The 17,905-nt window shown below is 38.9% G+C and overlaps 1 protein-coding gene and 1 long non-coding RNA gene across 3 annotated transcripts; one reads left to right on the top strand and one right to left on the bottom strand.

Annotated features, from left to right (window-relative positions):
• The first annotated feature begins 8,942 nt into the window (after positions 1-8,942).
• Positions 8,943-11,149, top strand: LOC104216154 (uncharacterized). 2 transcript variants are annotated; one of them, XR_011403857.1, is made up of 5 exons: positions 8,943-9,020; positions 9,144-9,243; positions 9,338-9,390; positions 9,849-9,919; positions 10,949-11,149. It is a non-coding gene; the product is annotated as an uncharacterized lncRNA (long non-coding RNA). The 2 variants fall into 2 exon arrangements; XR_011403856.1 differs by lacking the exons at positions 9,849-9,919; positions 10,949-11,149 and having other exon boundaries at positions 9,338-9,826.
• A 1,302-nt stretch (positions 11,150-12,451) lies between these two features.
• On the bottom strand, positions 12,452-14,199 carry LOC104216155 (glucan endo-1,3-beta-glucosidase, acidic-like). Its single transcript, XM_009766159.2, has 2 exons — positions 14,119-14,199; positions 12,452-13,435 (listed from the first exon to the last, which is right to left on the bottom strand). The coding sequence occupies exons 1-2, from the start codon at positions 14,177-14,179 to the stop codon at positions 12,489-12,491; spliced, it is 1,008 nt and encodes a 335-aa protein (XP_009764461.1). The 5' UTR covers positions 14,180-14,199; the 3' UTR covers positions 12,452-12,488.
• Positions 14,200-17,905: the final 3,706 nt, after the last annotated feature.

Consider the following 17,905-nt stretch of genomic DNA (forward strand, 5'->3'; position numbering starts at 1 on the left):
ATTTGGTAGTCTGATCCTAACCACGTCACTACTTCGCCGAGATTTGGCTAGACACTTACCAGCACATGGCGTCGGTTGTGTTGATAGTACATTCTACACTCTTTTGTGCAGATCCCAGTGTTGTAGACTTCGGACCTCAGTGAGGTTGCTGCCTTCAGTCCAACAGATGACCCGAGGTAGTCCTGCAGGCGACCCGAGGTAGTGCTGCAAGCGTTCACGGGCCTTGGCATTGCCTCCTACCTTTCCTTTATCCCGTTTCCTTTATTTATTTCAGAAACAGTGTATATTTCATCTTTCAGACTTTGTATGTAGTGTTCTTAGACCCTTTGTGAAGCTGTGACACCAAATTTTGGGTAGAGTTATATTTAAACTTGCGCAGTTGTATTACGATTAATTATCAAATTTTGTCTTCCGCTTAATTATTTTCTCTATTTGCATGATATCTATTCATCACTAATAATGGTTTAAAACTAGAAAAGGTTAAGTAATTAGAATAATTTGGCTTGCCTAACTTTCACCAGTAGGCTCCATCACGGCTCTCGAGGGTGAGAAATCTGGGTCGTGACAAGTTGGTATTAGAGCTCTAGGTTACATGGGTCTCACAGTTCACAGACAAGCTTAGTAGAGTCTGAGGGATCGGTACAGAGACGTTTGTATTTATCCCCAGAGGCTACAGAGTTAGGAAAAAACTTCATATTTATTCTTTCCTGTCGTGCGGTTTGGTTTCTCAATGCTAATTGAATTTCTACTCTGTTCTCTCACAGATGGCGAGAACACGCGCTTTCTCATCCACTGATTAGCAGCCCGAGCCCCCAACATCAGCTCCCACGAGGGGCAGAGGGCGAGGCCGAGGCCGTGCTAGAGGCCGAGGTAAGGGTAGAGCTCAGCCTAGAGTAGCAACATCAGTGGCGAAGCCTCAGGTTGACTTTGATGATGAGGTTCTGGCCCCAGCAGTTCCGGTGGGCCCAGTTAGGTCCCAGAAGGGTTTATTGCTACCCCAGTACTCCAAAATGCTCTGGTCCGTCTAATGGGCCTTATGGAGAGTGTCACCCGGGCAGGCTTACTTCCTGTAGCCCCAGCCGTCTCTTAGGCTGGAGGAGGAGCTCAGACTCCTGCTACTTGCACTCTGGAGCAGGTAGCTTCCTAGTTCCAGACTCCAGCAGTTCAGCCAGTTGGAGCAGTTCAGCCGGGTGTGGTAGCTCAGACCGGTGATGGAGAAGCTATGTTTGTCGATGCTTTGTGGAGGTTGGACAGGTTCACCAAGCTCTTTACTACTACTTTCAGCGGTGCATCTTCTAAGGATCCCCAGAATTATCTAGACAACTGTCATGAGGTTCTCAGGAACATGGGGATAGTTGAGACCAATGGGGTCGATTTTGCTACTTTTCGCTTGTCTGGATCCGCCAAGACTTGGTGGAGAGATTATTGTTTGGCTAGACCAGTCGGATCACCAGCTTTGACTTAGGAGCAGTTCACTCAGCTATTTCTGGAGAAGTTTCTCCCTATCACTCAGAGAGAGGCTTATCGGAGGCAGTTTGAGCGTCTCCAGTAGGGTTCTATGACTGTTACCTAGTATGAGACCAGATTTATCGACTTGGCTCGTCATGCTCTTATCATACTTTCCACCGAGAGAGAGAGGGTGAGGAGGTTCGTTGAGGGACTTATCCAGCATATTCGACTCCAGATGGCCAAGGAGACTGGGAGCGAGATTTCTTTCTAGGAGGTGGCCAATGTGGCCAGGAGAGTTGAGATAGTTCTATCGCAGGGAGGTGGTCAGGGGTCTGACAAGAGGCTTCGTCATTCAGGCCGATTCCGTGGTGCCTCGTTTGGAGGCAGAGATTCATATGGTAGAGGCCATCCTCCTAGGCCTTTTCAATCAGCACTTTAGGTTTCTCATGGTTCTTCAGGTGGCCGTGGTTCTCATATGCAGTATTCCGATCAGTAGACCTATAGTGCACCTGCAACTCCTATCAATGCACCGCCGCTTCAGAGTTTCCAAGGTCGTCAACCCCAGCAGCTGATGGCTTGTTTTACTTATGGCAACACGAGGTGCATTGCTAGATATTGCCCTCGAGCACCGGGCAGTTCACAGTAGCAGGGTTCCCGTGCTATGGTTCAGGTACCAAGTGTTCCACAGCCCGGCCAGCCAGCTAGAGGTGGGGTTAGAGGTGCTAGAGGTGGAGGTAGAGGTATTAGAGGTGGAGCTCAAGCCGCTAGAGGTGGAGGCCAACCAACAGCAGGCCGTCCTAGGGATGCAGTTCAGGGTGGTGGGGCCTAGCCCAATGTTATGATCTTCCAGCCAGGCCCGAGGCTGAGGCTTCCGATGCAGTTATCACAGGTACTTTTCTGGTTTGTAGCAGAGATGCTTCAGTTTTATTTGATCCGGAATCTACATACTCCTATGTGTCATCTTATTTTGCACCGTATTCGGTCATGCCTAGTGATTCTTTGAGTGCTCCTGTTTATGTATTTACACCGGTGGGTGATTCTAATGATGTAGATCGAGTCCATCGTTCATGTATAGTTGCGATTGAGGGTCTTGAGACTCGTGTAGATTTGCTTCTTCTGGACATGGTTGATTTCGATGTCATATTAGGGATGGACTGGTTATCACTTTATCACGCTATCTTGGATTGTCATGCCAAGACTGTGACCTTAGCCTTGCTGGGTTTACCTCGTTTAGAGTGGAGAGGGACTCCTTGTTATTCCACCCGTAGTGTTATTTCTTACATAAAGGCTCGGCGTATGGTCGAGAAGGGGTGTTTGGCCTATTTGACCTATGTTCGTGATTCTAGTGCTGAGGTCCCTTCTATTGATTTTGTGCCCGTTGTTCGTGAGTTTCCTGAGGTATTCCCTTCAGACCTGCCGGGTATGCCACCCTACAGGGATATTAACTTTTGCATTGATTTGGCTCTGGGCACCCAGCTCATTTCTATTCTGCCGTATCATATGGACTCGCCTGAGTTGAAAGAGTTGAAAGAGCAGTTGCAAGACTTGCTTGAGAAAGGTTTCATTAGACCGAGTGTTTTGCCTTGGGGTGTACCGGTGTTGTTTGTTAAGAAGAAAGACAGATCGATGAGAATGTGTATTGATTACCAGCAGTTGAACAAGGTTACAATTAAGAATAAGTATCTATTGCCGAGGATTGATGATTTGTTTGATCAGCTTCAGGGTGCTAAGATATTTTCGAATATTGACTTGAGATCTGGTTACCTTCAGTTAAGGATTAGGGCATCCGATGTCCCTAAGACAACTTTTCACACTCAGTAAGGGCATTATGAGTTCTTGGTGATGTCATTCGGGTTGACAAATGTCCCAGCAGCTTTTATAGAGTTGATGAACCGAGTGTTCATGCCTTACTTGGATTTGTTTGTGATAGTCTTCATTGATGATATTTTGATCTATTCCCGTAGCCGGGAGGAGCACGAGAAACATCATAGAGTGGTTCTTTAGACTTTAAGGGATAGTCAGTTGTATGCCAAGTTTTCGAAATGTGAGTTCTGGTTGAGTTCAGTTGCATTCCTGGGTCATGTTATATCCGCAGAGGGTATTCAGGTTGATCTGAAGAAAATTGAGGCAGTCAAGAACTGGCCTAGACCAGCATCAACTACAGAGATTCGGAGTTTCTTGGGATTAGCAGGCTACTTTCATCGGTTTGTGGAGGGGTTTTCATCTATCGCTGCCCCGATGACCAGGTTGACCCAAAAGGGTGCCCAGTTTAGATGGTCGGACAAGTGTGAGGCGAGCTTTCCGAAGCTCAAGACAGCTCTGACTACGGCATTGGTGTTGGTTTTGCCCGCAGGTTCAGGGCCTTATACAATTTATTGTGATATTGGACTTGGTGCGGTGTTGATGCAGGATGGCAAGGTCATTGCCTATGCTTCACGGCGGTTGAAGATTCATGAGAACAACTATCCGGTTCATGATTTGGAGTTAGCAGCCATCGTTCACGCGTTGAAGATTTGGAGGCATTATCTGTATGGCATGGAATGTGAGGTGTTCACGGATCACAAGAGTCTGCAGTATTTGTTCAAGCAAAAAGAGCTAAATTTGAGGCAGAGAAGGTGGTTGAAGCTATTAAAGGACTATGATATCATCATCTTATATCATCCGGGAAAGGCCAATGTGGTGGCCGACGCTTTGAGTAGGAAGTCAGCTAGCATGGGCAGTCTTGCTTATATTTCGGTCGGTAAGAGACCGCTTGCCTTGGATGTTCAGGCTTTGGCCAATCAGTTCGTGAGGTTTGACGTTTTTGAGCCCAGCGGTGTGTTAGCTTGCACAATCGGTCGTTCTTCCTTATTAGAGCGTATCCGTGATTGGCAATATGATGATCCCCATTTGTGTGTCCTTAGAGACACAGTACAACACGGAGGTGCCAAGCAGGTGACCTTAGGTGATGATGGAGTTTTGAGATTGCAGGGTCAAATTTGTGTGCTTAATATGGATGGACTCCGAGAGTTGATTTTAGAGGAGGCCCATAGTTCCCGGTACTCTATTCACCCGGGCGACACTAAAATATATCAGGATTTGCGGTAGCATTATTGGTGGCGGAGGATGAAGAAGGACATTGTTGCATATATGGCTCGGTGTTTGAACTGTCAGCAGGTTCAGTACGAGCATCAGATGCCTGGTGGTTTGTTTCAAAGGATTGAGCTTCCCGAGTGAAAGTGGGAGCGAATCACTATGGACTTCGTTGTTGGGATCCCACGGACTCAGAGGAAGTTCGACGCAGTGTGGGTTATTGTTGATAAGCTGACCAAGTCAGCACATTTCATTCCTGTGGCAGTCTCCTACTCTTCCGAGAGGTTAGCTGAGATCTATATCCGAGAGATAGTTCGCCTTCATGGTGTGCCCGAGTCTATCATTTCGGTCCGAGGTACATAGTTTACCTCCCTTTCTGGAGAGTAGTTCAGTAAGAGTTGGGCACACAAATTGAGTTGAGCACGACGTTTCATCCTCAGACGGACAGGTAGTCCGAGCGGACCATTCAGATTTTGGAGGATATGCTCTGAGCTTGTGTCATTGACTTTGGAGGTTCGTGGGATCATTTTTTGCCTTTAGCAGAGTTTGCCTACAACAACAACTACCAGTCGAGTATCCAGATGGCTCCTTACGAGGCTTTGTATGGTAGGCAGTGTCGGTCGACGGTTGGATGGTTCGAGCTGGGGGAGGCTCGGTTGTTGGGTACGGATCTAGTACAGGATGCCTTGGACAAGGTCAGGATTATTCACGATAGGCTTCGTACAACTCAGTCCAGGCAAAAGAGTTATGCCGACCGCAAGGTTCGTGATTTAGCATTCATGGTAGGTGAACGGGTATTGCTTTGAGTGTCGCCTATGAAGGGCGTGATGAGATTTTGGAAGAAGGGCAAGCTTATCCCTAGGTTCATTGGCCCATTTGAGATTCTTGATCGAGTGGGAGAGGTGGCTTACAGACTTGCATTGTCGCCGAGCTTATCAACTGTGCATCTCGTGTTTCATGTGTCCATGCTTCGGAAATATCACGGCGATCCATCCCACATGTTAGATTTCAGCAATGTCCAGTTGGACAAGGACTTGTCTTATGAGGAGGAGCCGGTAGCTATTCTAGACCGGCATGTTCGTCAGTTGAGATCTAATAATTTTCCTTATATTCGTGTTTAGTGGAGAGGTCAGCCCGCTGAGGCATCAACCTGGGAATTCGAGTCCGATATGCGGAGCTGTTATCCCCATATTTTCCCTGACTCAGGTACTTCCTTCTTATGTCCGTTCGAGGACGAACGGTTGTTTTAGAGGTGGAGAATGTGATGACCCAAAGGTCACACTTGTTTTAGAAATGAATTCTGTATTATGAGGCCTTAAAAACCTCTTTCAGCATCACCTCGATTTGTGCGCGCAGTCCGAGCGCGTAGACGGAAAGCCAGTATGTGAAAATCTATGAAAAATGATGAATTTTGACTTTAAAATGAATTAATTTGACTTCGGTCAATATTTTGGGTAAATGGACCCGGACCCATGATTTGACGATCCTGAAGGATCCGTAGGAAAATATAGGACTTGGGCATATGCCCGGAATCGAATTCTGAGGTCCCAAGCCCGAAAAATAAAATTTTGCAAGAAATTGTTTTGTTGAATTAATTATGAGTTTTTGAAAGAGAAATGTGTTTGAAACCATTGGTATTGGGCCCGTATTTTGGTCCCGGAGCCCGGTACAGGTCTTATATATGATTTGAGTCGATCCCGTGAAAATTGGTAAGAAACGGATTTGAAATGATGTGAGTCGGACCTTATTTGAGAAATTTGGCAAGTTTGAAGTTCTTAAGAAATTTCATGATTTTGATGCTAAATTCATAGTTGTTGATGTTATTTTAGCGATTTGAATGCACAAGCAAGTCCGTATGATATTCTTAGGTTGGTGTACATGGTTGGTTTGGAGCCCCGAGGGCTCGGGTGAGTTTTGGATAGGCCACGGAGTGGAATTTTGACTTAGGATGTTGCAGATTTTGAACTGATGTATTGCAGGCCACGCGAAGTCCATGGAATTTTGACTTAGGATGTTGCAGATTTTGAACTGATGTATTGCAGGCCACGCGAAGCCTGGCTCGCAAATGCGAGATCGCATTTGCGAAGGCTATGTCGCAAATACGAACTAGCCCAGGCCAGCACTATCTCGCAAATGCGAGGTTCCCATCGCAAATGCGATTCCCCCCAGCTACTGCCTTAGTCGCAAATGCGACTCTTGTATCGCAAATACGATTTCGCATTTGCGAGAGGTCTATCGCAAATGCGAAGAGACCGTAAAATCTACTTGGTCGCAAATGCGACATTTTGTTCGCAAATGCGAACATAGCAGAGGTCGGGGTTCGCAATTGCGAACCCCGGTCGCAATTCCCATATCTGCAACCTGCAATTTTTATACTTAGTCGAAAATCTCTCATTTTTCACACTCTTTCAAAATCAAAACACTCTTGGGCGATTTTTCAAAGACAACTCTTCTTCCAAATCAATTGTAAGTCAATTTTAACTCGTTTTCTTTAATCATTAACATCTTTTCACATGATTTCAACTCAAAATCAATGATTTTCATGGGAGAAATTGGGTGTTTTGGGTAGAACCTAGGTTTTTCAAAAATTAGGGATTTGGACCTCGATTTGAGGTCCGATTTCAAAACAAATTATATATTTGGGTTCGTGGGGGAATGGGTAATCTGGTTTTGGTTCGAACCTCGGGTTTTGACCATGTGGGCCCGGGGGAGATTTTTGACTTTTTGGGTAAAACTTTGGAAAATTTATTTTCATGCGTTGGAATCGATTCATTTAGCGTTTATTGATGTAATTAAGTAACTTGTGGCTAGATACGAGCGAATTGGTGGTGGAATCAAGAGGTAAAGCAATAGTAGAGACTTGAACTGTGTTCGTGACATCTAGGTAAGTGTTTGGTCTAACCTTAGGTTGAGGGATTAGGAGTCGTGTCTTATTTGCTACGTGTTAATTGTGGAGTACGACATATAAGCATGGTGACGAGTATCTATACGTTGGTGTCAAGCATGTTCGTGAGTCTTGTATTGTAATTATTATGACTCTGTTGTAGTTTATTGTGCTTCACATGTTATTATCCTTATTGTTCCCTTGCCGGGATGTTATTATCATTATTGTTCCCTTGCCGGGATATTATTATCGTTATTGTTTCCTTGCTGGGATGTTATTATCATATTATTGTTCCTTTGCTGGGATGCTTATTTTGATATTATTGTTCCCTTGCTAGGACCCTTTTGTGATTGGTGTTGATAAAAGAAATGGGAGCGGGTTGCACGCCTTGAACAAGATATGTGAAATGGGAGCGGGTTGCACGCCTGCAACGAGATATGTAAAATGGGAGCGGGTTGCATGCCTGCAACGAGATATGTGAAATGGGAGCAGATTACATGCCTGCAATGAGATGTGTGATATGGGATCGGGTTGCACGCCTGCAATGAGATATATGAAATGAGATCGGGTTGTACGCCTGCAATGGGATACATGAAATGGGATCGGGTTGTACGCCTGCAACGAAATGTGAAATGAAATTGAACTCTGCATTTATTTTCCCTATCCGTGTTAGTAATTGGATTTTGATTTTTTATATTCTTTTGATATTCTGTTGTTATCTGTTATTCCCCAAAGCATGTTTTCCCTACCCAATTTTATTTGCAATTATCTCCTTCTATTTCCGTTGTTTATGATATAACTGCACAGGTTTATTTGGTAGTCTGGTCCTAGCCTCGTCACTACTTCGCCGAGGTTAGGCTAGACACTTACCAACACATGGGGTCGGTTGTGCTGATACTACACTCTGCACTCTTTTGAGCAGATCCCAGTGTTGTAGATGAGGTTGCTGCCTTCAGTCCAACAGGCGACCCGAGGTAGTCCTGCAGGCGTTTGCGGGCTTTGGTGTCACCTCCTACCTTTCCTTTATCCTGTTTCCTTTACTCATTTCAGAAACAATGCATATTTCATCTTTCAGACTTTGTATATAGTGTTCTTAGACCGTTTGTGAAGCTGTGACACCAAATTCTGGGTAGAGTTATATTTAGACTTCCACAGTTGTATTACGATTAATTATCAGATTTTGTCTTCCGCTTAATTATTTTCGCTATTTGCATGATATCTATTCATCACTGATAATGGTTTAAAACTGAAAAAGGTTAAGTAATCAGAATAATTTGGCTTGCCTAGCTTTCACCAGTAGGCTCCATCACGGCTCTCGAGGTTGGGAAATTCGGGTCGTGACAAATACATGAAGAAAAAATAAGCAATTAAAAAATTAATTAGACTGCATAAATAAATTTTTCTATTATATAGAAAAGGGAAGTGTGGTCGATCAAAGGCAAATTTGACATTTTGCTTATCCATAAAACTGTTTTCCAATACTAATTATCTCAATGCTCGCTGACGTGGCTTCTCTCAAATATAATTCTAGAAGAACCAGCTTTTATTTCTTTTGTTCCTAGGATGGAGAAACATTCCAAGCTTATATATTAGTTCATCAGTAAGGAATTAGAAGGTTTTCTATTTCTTCATCTTCTTCAAGTTTTTTAAAGATTTTTTCCCCTAACTTTTGCTTATTTTTTTCATGTACTTCTAAATTTAAGAAAAACGATTTATAATTTTGGATTTGCTGTGTCAGATTTTTGGGCTTTTTTGTTCCTGCTTGTATTAGTCCAATTGGATACAGATTAGCCAAGAGCAAACAGGTGATCAACATACTTGCTTGAGGACCAGAGGAGGTAGATTACTATTGTGGTTCTTAAGGTTTGTTCTTATGAAATAATCCATGAATATTGAGGTTTTGTGTTTTTTTGGGCTTATGGAGCATTGCAGGTAAAAACCAAAAGAGAGAGAGAGATGTTTTTTGGGCTTATGGAGCATTGCAGGTAAGAACCAAGAGAGAGAGAGAGAGAAATATTTTGTAGTTTAGCATAAAATATTTTTTAGGTGATGTAATAATGTATTGGGCAAGTTTCTTGTTGCTCTTATGGAAGTTACTGTAGGTTTGCCTCTTTTATTTTTTTATTTTTTGTCAAAGCTGAAATTTTTTGCTCCTATGCATTGTAAGTATTTTTCTATTGAGCTATTTTGTTATCACGATACTATTTTTGTTTCTCTGCTCGCTTTAGCTCTTTTTGAGTTGGTGTCACCTTCACAAGTTTAATCAAAGAAGAATCTTACTACAGATCTAGATGGAAAGAGAAACATAGAAGGTGAAATATGTTAAGTTATCATCTATACTCCTTAGATAGTCATAGTTACTTCTCTTTGGATCTTAGTTATAGAATAAGAATTATTTTAAGAGAACCACACTGAGTTTGAATTGACACATATCCTTGTAAAGAACTTTTTATGCAGTTTGTTATGGATTCTCTTGAAACCGAGTCTGCAGATGGTATTGAAAGTTCAAGATAGGTAATTGCATTTTTTCCTTTGAGTTCCTGAATATGCTAAGCCAATATTAAATTTTTGCAATATGTGGGTTTCTATAATCTATAGTACTTCATTCCTCTATTGTGCTCACACACAGAGAGGCAAAGAGGAAAATAGGAGAGGAGGTGTCTCGAATATTAACATGTAGTCCATTATCTATCGTTTTAGGTAATTCCCTCTAATTCAAGGCTACTGGTTTAGGAATTAGGATATCGATTTTCGTAGTATGATCAAATTCTGGAGAATCTTTGCTCTCTGCTACGTGTATTTATGACATTAGTCATGATGAGTTCAAAGTTCAAACACTTACTAGGAAAAATCCAATTTGTAGGTTGCTCTGCTTGTTTAGTTAGACAGGAGTTTATCCTTTTCTTCATTTGATTCTTAATTTGAAAAGTCCATTACTATATTTATGCCTTCGTTTGTGAAATGAATTTTTCCTTAATGAAATAAGAGCTTTGTTACCCCTAAATTTGCAATAGCAATGTCTGAATTTTAGAAGTGTGAATGTAATAACTACTTTGATTTCTTCATAAATTTCTATGTTGTTTCTTTTGGAAGAACTTGGATATGGATGACTACTAAATAATTTGTTAGCCTAAACTTTGTAATATCGTGTGTAATAATTTATACTATTAATTGATTATTCTTCTGCATGTGAACTATTAGTGTTAAATCCATCTATTACAGCAACTTTTGTTTATTAACTATAATATTTGAGTAACTAAATCTAAGATAGAAAACTGTTCCTTTTCCTTTGTGTAGACAATTCACCTAATACCAGGAAGAAACTTATAAGATACATCAATTTCTGTTTCTATGAATTTTTTCTAATGTATACATAAAGGAATAATGAAGATGAAGTAATTATTGTAAGTCTTCTACGCATAGTTCTATATTTAAAGCTATAATTCCAAATCTTAGTCCAATTTTTGTCTCTCTATTTTACTCTATTGAATACAGAATTAGTTTTTTTTAATAATAATTTTTTAACTTAGTCTTTCTTTGCAGGTGATATTTCCTGTGATAATGTTGACCCCCTAAAGGAGATATATTGTTTATGTAAAAAGATAAAGAAATGAACTTTAATACCTTGTCAGCTAAAAAAAGGTTTTTACAATTCCCCTTGTTGATAAAAGTAATGTGATACTCTTTAGTCTTTTAGCTGAAGCTGCCTTTGACAAATAATTCTATTCTATTTGGCAAAACATATGCTTGGCAATTAGGTGATTTGAAATTTAATGTGAACAGAAATCTAAGTTCAGCTTTCGAATTGTGGACTTCTTAACTCTAATCATCAAATTATTATAGAGTAGTAGTAGTACCATTGTCTAGGCAAGAAATAAACTATAATGTGTTACACATCAATATCATATTTACAGTGATTTAGATAATATAACATGTCAATAAAATGTTGTAAAATTTGAGAAATCTCATGAGTGCATTGAATTACGAGAATAAGCCATAAGAGGTTAACTTTTGAGAATTTTTGGAACTTTTACAATGCATTGACCAATATAGAAGCTTATATCATACACCCTATATAAGACAATGTGCCAGAAAGGTCATAAATTATATGCATCTTCATTGAAGAGGATGTTAGGAAGACATGAAAACATTGAAGGTAAATACTCTCTATATATAATTGATTGTTGCTACTTGTGTTGATATAGTACGTGAAATCTGTTCTACTCTGGGATCTGATAAAGAGTAATGGGGATGTTTGACATAAGTTTCTCATTCATTTTGGGACTTGAAATTGGTGATCTTCTCGCACTTTTTTTTGTTGCTCCAGTATCGTTCCTATTCCATTTTGTTTTGCATATATGTGGTAAAACACCTAAAACATTTGATTTTCTTTTCTAACCTGGCTTTGCAAGAACGAAAATTTGGTGCAGCTTATCACAGTTTGAAGCCCCTACTAGAATTCATTACATTTAACTTCGCGATGCATTGTTAGACTTTTTTTTAAACTTTGTTTTCGTACTCCTTTATTTTTAATTATTATGGACAAAAATATGTGAAATCACCTATCAATTTCACTAATGAATTAAGTATAGGTATTGAATTAGTTCAAAGTGCCTGCGAACATTATGTAATCCTTCTGAATTTATCTGCTAAGAGGATATATATATATATATATATATATATATATATATATATATATATATATATATATATATATATATTGCAAACATGATGGATTAGATTGATCATTGTGGAGTACTTTATGAACTGTATTATTTTGTTCCCTTCCATTTATTATTTTAAGAATTCTTTATATTTATGAAATGTATTGCAAATAGACATAAAAAGAAATGTCAAGAATAAACTGAAAAATGAAAATAAAAAATATATTGACTAGGTCTTGGTAGCACGGGCTGTTCATATCTAGTTTTAATAAAGGTGGTAGGCATATAGATATGAACGCCATATTTTAGGAACTAACGTCTTTCATGTATTCTTCCATATATAGCAAATTTTTATTGAGACAATAGTTTTCACCTAAAATCATTGAAGAATTACAAATTTTGTAAAATCAATTACTTTACTAGAAGCTAAGATTATACTTCGGAGTTTTATCGGGATGGAAAACTCCAAAATACTTCTCAGTTTCGGCCCCGATCTTAATATTTTCATCAAACATAGCAAACAAATAAATTTCTATAGGAGTTCCGGGCTTGTGTGGAGTTCCTGCACCTGACTTCACATGACTAATCAAATTAGTGTAATAAATTCCAGCATTATCTATACTTGCTCCATCTCCACCATCTGATGGCCATCCACTTTCCGAAACAACAATTGGCAAGTTTTCTCCGCCAGCTTTCTCAACTGCATAATATGTTGCATCCAACATAGCGTCGAAAAGATTACGATAGCCCGATGGATCGGGATTTTGTTGTGTAAATAGTGCATAAGGGAGTGGCACATGAGCAGGGTCACCAAGATAACCAAAATACGGATAAATATTTGCTAAGACAGGCAAGTTATTCTGTTTCAAGAACCCGATAAGTGGGTTAATAAAACTACTTATATCGTCCCTAAATACTGACTGAGAAGGTGGATATGTGTTCGTCAAAATCCCTGTCTCTATTGCCGTTGAGACCTTAACCTGAAGTTGAAATTTCGTTATCGCCTGTTGCACGTTTTGCAACGCAGGGAGAAGAAAGGGAGCAAATTTAGATGTTGCACTATTAGCAGGGGATATTTCATTTCCAACATTTATATATTTGAACTTAACATCTGGTGAATAAGCCACAATATTTGCATTAACCCAATTTGTAGCTGCATTTGGATCTGTTAAAGCTTGAAGATTATCATTAGGAATATCAAGAATTATTTCAATGTTACTTCCCTTAAGAGCAGTGAGTGTTTCAGCAATTGGATCATAAACTCTCATATTTGTTATGCCATTAGCTTTATAAAGATTTACAACATCTTGTGCTGATGGTAAGTTGTTACCATTTCTTCCATAACATACTCCAATAGGTTGTGCCTCTGCATCATAAAAAACTGTCAGTGTAAATAAATAAATTTATTGTAGAATCAGCGACAAAGCCAAAAATTGTAATAAGGGGATTCAAAAAGTTCATACTTGCGACCTAAAGCAATTTTCTAAACTACTTATGTCACTACAATGAAAAGTTTTTCTATGTCAGGGAGAGATTCAAAAGTTTATATGTATATGAAAAATATTATTCTCGCATTATTTACACAGTACTCCAACGAAAGGGATTCAATTGAACCCCGTCATTAGCCGTGCCTCCGCCATTACATATGTACCCAAGTTGACACCCTTTGAAACTAAAGCACCTATTCTGCATAAGATTTTACGTTATCGATATAGTTTAATCAATTATAATAGTTTGTTGACTATTTTTTGAAGCGACCAACCAATATTAATAGAAAAGGGTTACCGATAATTACATTTTAGGTAATCGAGTTATATCAATATTTGTACATCAATAGTACATAGAACTTAAACTCATTTGTATAAATTATGTTAAAAATGCGATTTGCTAAATTTATTCCCCTTTCAATGCTTTCATGACCTATTTTATAGAATCATGCACAGAACATAGGGGATACACCAAAAAGAATATCATTATTTGAAGGTATACAAAATGATAACAATAAAATGTTAAAAGTAAAACCAAGATAATGAGATGATGAGAAAATACCTATTATTTGAAGGTATGTCATTACCATACCAACAATAAGAAACATGAACAAGTTAGCCATCGTGAAAAAGCAATAAGAAACAAATGAAATGTGTATACTGTAGGAAAAAGACCAAATGATGGCCTCTTATATAGGGGAAAAAATGACTAAAGTGTCATATTAAAATTAGTTACTGTAATTTGGTCAAAGTTAGGAATATGTAAAGTCATTAATATATAAACATATAAGCTTATATCACATGTACATAATTGGAAATTATTTGATGGACTAATTGAGAATTTGAGTTCAGATTTACTACTCTATTATTTATGAGCAGTTCCTCACAATTTTGGAATATGATTAGAGCATGACATACTTTTTAATATATCATCATAATATCTGGGGTTTTTTTTCCCTCACTGAATTGTGTTAGATGTCTAGCGATAGATAAATTATATATTTTTTTTGTCAAATTAATTGAATTTTGAGCTTGTGGTTTAAATGCTATGTCAATTTTAAAATAGCCATACATATCCACGAGAAGTAGCACAAAAAGGGCAAAAACAAAAATCATTGACTGCGTGCATTTGACTGCCTAAAAGTTATTCACACAATCAAATTAATTAACTATATATGGAGGTGTTCATGTAAACCGTAAAACTAAACCAAATTAAAAACTTAAGTAAACCGACCAAAAATAAAAAAGATATTTTTTTTGTTTGATTTGGTTTAAAACTGATAAAATTTTGGTTTGATTTGATTTTAAGCAATATAAATATAAACCGTAAATTTTTTTTGTTTTATTTTCTTTGTGGAAGTGGCTTTTCTAACTAATTAAGCCTTGTTACTGTCTGATAGTTTTATACAATTAATATTTTTAAACTGTGTTTTGCAACATTTTCCTTTGAACACAGTAATTATTCCCTCACTAAGACTAATTATCCTTGTGAAATTGTTATCTAGTGCCTTATTTTTTAGTGGATGTTTTTCTGCAAAATATATTAAGACTTGTGAGTACACTATATATCTAATTAATATAATTTTTTTCTCAATATAGGTCTAATGTCTAACGTTGGCCTTTTCAGTAGCCATATGATCAATTAGTCTGTTTCAAGAATTTCCTACAATTTTTCCGATGTCAAGTAAGGGACTTGATGTCAAGACTCTAAGGGTGTGTTACGTATAAAGGAAAATGTTTTCCATAGAAAATATTTTTCAAGAAAATATTTTTTTTGGAAAACAAGTAGTAATCGTATTCATTTTTCGGTGTTTGGTACACAATTAAGGAAAATGACTTTTCAAGAGTATTTATAAATAATTTAGATATAATAAACATGAAGCCATAAACTTTCAAACCAACAACCTTTAGAACCCACAAATTTGATGAACTTTTGAACGCAAAACTTACGAAACCATGGAATTTCGAACCCGTAAATTTTATAATTTCTAAACTTCCAAACACATAAACCTCCGAACTCATAACTTTGGAACTTGTAAAATTTTGAACCGATAAATAAAAAAAAGTAAAACTGAAAAATATATTTAAAAAATATTTTTTTGGGGGGGAGGGGGAGGGCGTGGAGGGGGTAGTAGTCTGGGTGGTAACGAAAAAACTAAAATTTGAAAAAAAAAGCCTTTTTTGGAGAGGGTTCTGGGGGGGGGGTTGAGGTGGGTGATGGGTGGTGGGTGGTGCAGAAAAACGAAAAAACAGAAATTTAAAATTGCAAAAAAAAAACAATTTTTTTTGCGGGAGGAGGGGGAGGGGTAGTAGGGTGGGTGGTGGAAAAACTGAAATGTGAAAAAAAAACACCTTTTTTGGAGAGGGGGTGGGGTGGTTGGTGAGGGTGGGGAAGGTTGAGAAGGAGTTTTGGAAAATGTTTTCCCTTCTCTTGATAAGGAAAATATTTTCCTCCAATTGGAGGAAAATGAGTTCATAAGGAAAATGTTTTCCAAAACATTTAAGTCAACCAAACATAGGAAAATTGGAAAACATTTTCCGGAAAATGTTTTCCTTCATACCAAACACACCCTGAGACTTGAGAATTTTCATAAAAAGAAAAACGATAAAAATCGGGGGAAACTGTAAAATCGACAAAAATCGGACCGATGTAGTTTCTGTTATATTTAATGTGATTTGGTTCAAGTGTAGACATCGAAATTTTAAAGGATCAAGCTAAATCCTAAATTCAAGATACTACAGGACTCTCGAAATCTTAGAAGTCTATCAGGGTTTCTTGGATGTTACTCTACCCTAAACCCTAACGCACACCTATATAAAGGTATAAATATTCCCTTGAAGAGGGATCTCAAAAATTCCATAAATTCTCGGGATATTCACAAAGGGATCGAGGCATAAAATAATGTCGTGATCAATAGATGTTCTTCTTGATAATCAAATACTTCAAGAAGAATATCCATACAGTGATCGACTTTCATGGAGATTAAATTGTAATGACCCGACCGGTCGTTTTATTTTCTAGAACCCCGTTCCCCTGAATAAGATTTCCCGTACTTGGTTTAACTGATTTATGACTTGCGGGGATGGTTGGTTCAAGATTTGGAAGAGTTTGGGTTGAAATCGGAACCCTTGGTTCCTTAAGGTTGGCTTAGAAGGCTAAGTTTGACTTCGGTCAACATTTTGAATAAACGACCTCGAATCGGGATTTGACGGCTCCAATAGGTTTGTATGATAATTTCGAACTTGGACGTATGTCCGGATTGGGTTTTAGATGAACCAGGAACGTTTTGGCACCTAATAGTGAAAGTTGATTCCTTAAGGATTTTGAAATTATTTAAATGTGGTTTGGAGCGGGTTTTTGTGTTATCTAGGTCCGAACGAAATTCCGAGATCGAGAATAGTTCCGTAATGTCATTTAAGACTTGCACGTAAAATTTGGTATCAATCTGAGTAGTATAAGTGTGTTTAGTCACATTGGAAGTAGATTGAAGAACTTGAAGTTCAGAAGTTTGATCCAATAAGTTTTAGGGTGTGATTCTTAGATTTAGCAATGTTTCGGTCGTTCCGAGGGTTCGAGCAAATCCGTTTTATTATTCCAAACTTGTCGGTAAGTTCGGGCAGGGCCATGGGGGCCTCGAGCGTCAATCGTACGAGGCTCGAGCTTACTTGAAAATATGAGAAGGAGCTGAAGCTCCAGGCATTTGTCATAACCGCACTTGCAGTTGGCCAGTCGTAGGTGAGAAACCGCAAAAACGGCTAAGCCTTTGCAGATGCGGTAGCGGATGGCCAACCCAGAAACCGCAGAAGCGGCTTCCTTTCCGCAGAAGCGGTTGGCTTCTCGCAGATGCGGCCCAGTCGGCCCAGTGGTGTTTCGCAGAAGCGGACCCTTTTTCCGCAGATGCGGTGGGCGCAGGTGCGGCTTAGGACGGCAGATGCGGAAGTTACTGAAGGTAGCGACCTTCATTATTTCGGGATTTAGACGTTTTGGCTCATTTTTCACTACATTGTAGACGATTTTTGAGCTTCCTGAGAGGGGTTCTTCACCAAGCTTTTCAAGGTAAGAAATTCCTACCATATGTGAGTTAAATACTTGGATTTTGGGTAGATTATTATGTATAAATTAGTGAAAAATCATGGGATAAGAGTAAAACTTAGGGTTTTGGTAAAAACAAGATTTAACCACGAAATTTGTTATGGAATGAAGTAAAAATCATATATTCTTGATCCTTAGGTTATGAGTAACAACTTCCTTCAAAAAATTTCGGAATCCGGGCACGTGGGCTCGGCGGTGAATTTTAAGAACCTTGCCTTTGGAGTTGGATAATCACTTTAATGGCTAGAGTATGAAT

The sequence above is a fragment of the Nicotiana sylvestris genome, chromosome 11 (assembly GCF_000393655.2).
Source record: "Nicotiana sylvestris chromosome 11, ASM39365v2, whole genome shotgun sequence".
In the NCBI taxonomy this organism is placed as follows: domain Eukaryota; kingdom Viridiplantae; phylum Streptophyta; class Magnoliopsida; order Solanales; family Solanaceae; genus Nicotiana; species Nicotiana sylvestris.